At 39.6% G+C, this 6,000-nt stretch overlaps 1 protein-coding gene and 1 non-coding gene across 4 annotated transcripts in view; one reads left to right on the forward strand and one right to left on the reverse strand.

Moving 5' to 3' along the window:
- Positions 1-4,642, reverse strand: part of LOC132131759 (histone-lysine N-methyltransferase, H3 lysine-79 specific-like) — a 30,329-nt gene extending 25,687 nt beyond the window's left edge. For all 3 annotated transcript variants that reach the window (XR_009428938.1, XM_059543857.1, XM_059543856.1), the window contains exon 1: positions 4,304-4,642. Coding sequence is in view for 2 of the 3 variants with exons in the window: in XM_059543857.1 (XP_059399840.1) it covers positions 4,304-4,414 (111 nt within the window). In the remaining variant the exon portion in view is untranslated. The remainder of the gene's footprint in view (positions 1-4,303) is intronic.
- An 840-nt stretch (positions 4,643-5,482) lies between these two features.
- On the forward strand, positions 5,483-5,554 carry trnaa-ugc (transfer RNA alanine (anticodon UGC)). Its single transcript has one exon. It is a non-coding gene; the product is annotated as a tRNA-Ala (tRNA).
- The last annotated feature ends 446 nt before the right edge of the window (positions 5,555-6,000 follow it).

The following is a 6,000-nucleotide window of genomic DNA, read 5'->3' on the forward strand; positions in this document are numbered from 1 at the left end:
TCACTAAAAAGAATCAGATCAAGAGAGTCATTTGTTTGGGAAACAAGCTACACTAGTCATTCTGTATATTTATGATTCACTAAAAAGAATCAGATCAAGAGAGTCATTTGTTTGGGAAACAAGCTACACTAGTCATTCTGTATATTTATGATTCACTAAAAAGAATCAGATCAAAAGAGTCATTTGTTTGGGAAACAAGCTACACTAGTCATTCTGTATATTTATGATTCACTAAAAAGAATCAGATCAAAAGAGTCATTTGTTTGGGAATCAGGGTATACTGATCATTCTGTATATTTATGATTCACTAAAAAGAATTGGCTCATTAGAGGCTCATTAAAAATAGATTTAAAAAAAAAACATTCACTTGCACTGTACAGAAGAAAAAAAAGCAGCATGGAAATTCTGCCAAACATCTCTTTTTGTAATCTTTAAATGAAAGCTAGTCATATGGGCTTTGAACAACATGAAGGTGAGCAAATTAACTTTTCCTTTAAGGGAAGTCTAAGGCCAACTCCCAATTCTACCCCTTAGCCCTTCCCCTTTTTTTTGTCTTGATTCTCTTTTGGTTGGAGGGGTAGGGGTAAGGGGAAGGGCCAGTTAGCCCTTCAAACGAAGATTTTTCGGGACCACACTTCAAACGAAGGGGTATGAATTATCTCGGCAACATGGCTGCTACAGCGAACAAAGAGACACATAAATGTAAGCTTTTTTGGCATAAATAAAGATTTTAACGAAAAGTAATCATTTGTTTTGTTACATTCAATTGTGAGTTCATATTAACGGTCATGTTACTCAAAGACATGTTTGCAAAAAATCGCTAATATTTGCTAACGTCATATTACAGACTGCATGATAGTGCCACAGCATATGTCTGATCAGGGCGATAACTGCCGTAGACATTGATGGGGGCTAATCCCCCCAATAATTAGAAATCGCTAAACCATTTTCTCAAATATTGCCTATTCGAGAGAGAGAGAGAGAGAGAGAGAGAGAGAGAAATGGAAGTTGCGTGTATTCGCGTCTGTGCGTTTATCTTTTTAGAGTGAGTTTACTTAAAAACAGCGATGTATCCTCTCGTCGCTGGAAAATAGAATGTAGCGATTCAGTATTTAAACTGTATTTAATAAAAGAAAACTTTAGTTTTCAGAGCTGCTGCATCTCAGTTTGTGTAAAAAGAACATGAATCATAGTTTATTAAACATTGGGAAGGAGAAATGAGACAGCCGTTTCTGTAGAAACCACAGGCTTTCATCTGCACCCCCCTATTTCCATCTATGAGCGAAACAGCGTTGGCAACTCTGGTGGCGTGAGAAATGCGAACTTTCGGGTGATGTGAGGAGGACTTTCCGAACACATTCTCGTAATAAAATATTACAATAAAATACCCAGTCTTGTTTTTTCTTTAGTTACAATAAAAATTAAGCCGTTTTCTCATCTTTTAGACCCTAAATATTGCTCAAACTGCCTGCTATAACAGGGTAAACAGCAGTGCATATGTGTTTTATGGGGGGTCCAGCAGCTCAGCATCACTAGAGCTAATCACAGCGTGGAATCTGTGTGTTAGGATTACTGTACATGTGCAATGACTGTACAATGCTTTCATAAACAACACATACAGAAGAACAGTGTCTGACTCAGTGGATGATACGACAACAAACAAGCCTTTTTGACACCATTTAGGGCACAATAAGCGTAGAAACTAGATGAATACATTTCCAAAAGAAAATGTAAAGCGGAAAACAGCTCGTCACCAAAATGCTAGGGCATACTGGGTGGTTTCCAGGGCATTGCTACAGTGTTTAAAAGCCCCTACCATCAAGTGTCCATGACATTCACAACTCTAGAATCTGTTTCTCAATCTAACTATACATCGATGATTTTTTTTTTTATCTTCTAATAGTTCAAGACCACAAGCCTGATTGGAAAAGTCCAAGGCTTTCACATGTACCCAACACGTAATAACGCATCATCATAGTACGCAATTTTTCAAAAGGTACTGACAAGGAAGACAATGGGCGGGGCTTGATGTACAGCCCCACCTCTCTGGACATAATGGATGGAGGTAGAAGGTCCAATCACATTTTAACCCTACACAACTAGGTAAAGCTACATTAGATCGACAGAGGTGGATCAACACTAGGTCAAGCTCCAGTCATTTGGCTCTGCAGTGAGCACTCTGATTTTTAGGGCTTCATGTATTGAGTTTTATTATTTTTTTGCAGTAATTTGTTGTTCAACAAGGTGGCAACATGGATGCTAAATGTTCTTGCTCAAGTGATTGTGTTAGCAGCGCAAAGTTGTGTGTTCGATTCCCATGGAACACATGTTAGGTAAAAACTGTTAGCCTGAATGCACTGTAAGTCGTTTTGGATAAAAGTGTCTGCTAAATGCTTACATTTAAATTTGTCTCACCATCAAAAAAGAAACAGAACAACAACAACAGATTCCCGTGCTTGACAGGGTTCAGAAATCCACACAACTCAGTTTAAATGAGTGCAAAGATTTTTACAGGTCATATCGGGATGAAACTTTCAAGCAAACTTAAAAGAAAACAAAAGAAAAAAGTATACTATGGTCTTTAGAAAAAGATGAGGTGTCATTTGTGTTTTTAGTACAACAGCACAAGATAAGTAATGCACCAAATATTTAATACTTAGAGTTAGGAGTCCATACAGCGTGTAATAATAATATTTGGCAAGCTTCAATAACAACATATATGCTGGAAAGTTAACTTTCAAAGGCCAATATTCAAGTCCAGCAAGCTTTGCAACCCTCCAGTAGCCACTAAAAGTCAGTTATTGCCAAACTTCCTACAGAATCCTGCATACTAGCTTGTTTTTCAAGAAATATCAGAAATAAGGGGTACATTATAACACACTGGAGGGAGGCATCCAGATCTGATGGTAACCGAAACACACAGCACTGATCTCAATGCAAGGGCTGCCAAATGAGCAAACGCGTTTATAGACCTCAGTGACAAATCTGACACTTCCAGAGCAGTACACAATACTTCAAAAGAAACTGCAGAAAACGGTTACGGGACACAAATCAAAGCTGTGTCAATAAAACACACTAACAATATGGAGATACCGTCCTCTCGCCTGAGAGCACTAACGTTACTCGCCTTTTGTTTGACACCCTCCGTGTGATATTGAGCCGGCAGGAAGCTTATTCCACCCTAATATCCACTACTACAGTTCTCCACACACAAACACGGCCAATATTTACAATGTTTAAGTTATCTACAGTTTGACGAGTGCTAGTGTTGGGTAGAAAGGGATAAAGTTAGCTAGCCCTGCTATCTGACTGTTAGCATAACGGCTAATGAAAATTTCAGCCCACATTAACATTCTTCATACAAACTGTCGTTTCAGCCTTAATACGTGCATTAATGTACGTTTAAACCGTTTGCTCGTCAATAACCTTGCGTTTCTGAGGTAAATGAATAAGTGTTTTACACACTCTCTGCTAAGGCAGGTTTTGTTTAGCAGCAGTGTCTCAAACTCTAGTGAGCTGCCTACCTAGTGAGCAAAATATCGCTCGTGTTTTAGTGAACTACAACGTATAATAAATAATAATAGTTAAGTAAATGACGTAAGATTTGTTTCGGTATCAGTATAAAGAATCGGGTCAGTAAATAATTAAGCTCATAACATCCAACAAATAAACTCACTTGTCAAGCAAGTTCAGAGGCATTACAGATATAACCTCAAGAAAGTGGTCACTGATATAAATGAAAATAAATCAAATTCAAAAGATTTGAATCACAACAAAGACGTCATTGTGTAATCATTCACGTCTGATCGCGTTAGAACGGAGTAGCGAGCGTAAACATGTTCCCCAAGTAGACAGCTCACTATGATTTGAGACGCAGCCACTGCACGAGATGGCCAACTGGGTCAGCAGGCTACACACACTATGGATTTCCTGCGATTCAAATAATATTTGCTACGGTTTTAATAAATCTAATATTTTTTTTAATAAAACGGACTAGGGCATTTCAGGTCTATCTAACGTTTAATGGTCTTTCGAACACCTTTACAAAGACATAAACGTTCAGGGTATATTCAACTATTTTAGGATGTATTGACACTCTCGTGTCCCAACTATAAGCGGCTCTTGGTTCTTAAAACACTAATATTGAAATAAACACACTACAAAAACCACAACAAGATATCCACACTACTACACGTTGTTCTCTAACTACCGTGAACGTTACATGACCCACTTCGCTTTATTGGAAGGGAATCCCGTTGTTGATTTCGGTTATTATTAAAACAATAATACTGATAGTACTTACATATACAGGTAAGGGCCACGGGTAGCCTGCAGCCTCGGCTCCGACCGGCGACTTCAGTTTTAACTCCAGCTTTTCTCCCATTCTCCCCAATACAGCTAATGGACGAGACATATAAACTAGAGTAAGAGCATTCTCCGTGAAAAAAACATCGGGTTTAACGCGACAGGATCTCACGATGGATATCGCGGGCTGCGGTTGTTTTCACACAGTTGCGCGGCACGATTTGAGTCCAATCTGCGCCGGTGAATTAGAGAAAATTATCGGGTTAAGACGAGCGGCTGCTCCGTCTCGGCAATACCGCCGCCATCTTGACCGGCTCACGATGAAAAAAAAAAAATGCGCCCGATTGTGTGTATTTGGTCATGTGACGTTTGATACATTTCCGCGAATCGGTTCTTTTGAACAACTCTGGTTCAAAAACAGCTCAAACGAGTCTTTTATGTCATTACATTCCTTAGGCTCGTTAATGTTTACTGTAATTAATGTTTCCCAGTTTAAAAACATACACAAAACATTTATATTTATATAGGAAAACATTTATTTTTCCTTTTCATAGAAAATACTCAAAACGTTTATACAAGTAAACCTGAATAGTGCCCTCATAAATGAAAAGGTATCATTAAAAATATCTTAATTTCGCAGATTAACCAAAGGCGACGGGGCTGAGTAAATCAAGACCATTTTTATTTTTTTGTGTGAACTCTCCCTTAATCGCTCACAACGGTTTTGTGAAGCGTTTTCAACTGATTCATTGAAAAGAACCGACTCGCATGAAAGATTCTTTCGTGCTAGTAGTCCGACTCCGCGGGTCGTACCATCAAAACCGAAACGGGGCGAGGCGTCTGTTCTCTGACACACACACGGCGGGGATTTCTCCTCGACAACTCTCTCACATTGGCTGGGTAACGATGACACGGATCGACAATTAACCGGGCAGTTTGAATCAGGATGCCGGTGCCAATAACCGTTGAATGGGCGGGCCGTACCATTTTTTCCCCCAGCACATGTGCAGAATGTGAAAGACCCATGTTTACTATCAGGATCAGTTTGATGGGCCGTTACTTTCAACTTAAAATGCAGAGTGAAAACGTGAAGTGAAACTATTATATTAGCTTTCTTTTTAGAAAGCATTTTGTTGGAAAGAGTTGAGAAAATATTCAAAATATTTATATATTTTATGGGGATGTAGCTCAGTGGTAGAGCGCATGTTTTGCATGTATGAGGTCTTGGGTTCAATCCCCAGCATCTCCAAGCTTTCTACGGGAAGTCGTGGCCTAATGGTTAGAGAGTCGGACTTGCAATCGAAGGGTTATGAGTTCGAGTCTCGGGCCGGCAGGAATTGTGGGTGGGGGGAGTACATGTACAGTGCTCTCAATACCACGACTTAGGTGCCCTTGAGCAAGGCATCGAACCCCCAACTGCTTCCCAGGTGGCGCAGCATAAATGGCTGCCCACTGCTCTGTGTGTGTGCACTTTGGATGGGTTAAATGCAGAGCATGAATTCTGAGAAGGGGTCACCTTAGAGTTACAAATGATCTGCTCTTATCATCCGATCGTGGGTGTATCTCTCTATTAGTTTTATTGGATCTTAGTGCTGCGTTTGACACAATTGACCACAAAATTCTTTTGCATAGACTTGAACACTTTGTTGGCATCAGTGGAAGTGCATTAGCATGGTTTAAATCGTACTTATATGA

The sequence above is a fragment of the Carassius carassius genome, chromosome 48 (genome assembly GCF_963082965.1).
Source record: "Carassius carassius chromosome 48, fCarCar2.1, whole genome shotgun sequence".
Lineage (NCBI taxonomy): Eukaryota > Metazoa > Chordata > Actinopteri > Cypriniformes > Cyprinidae > Carassius > Carassius carassius.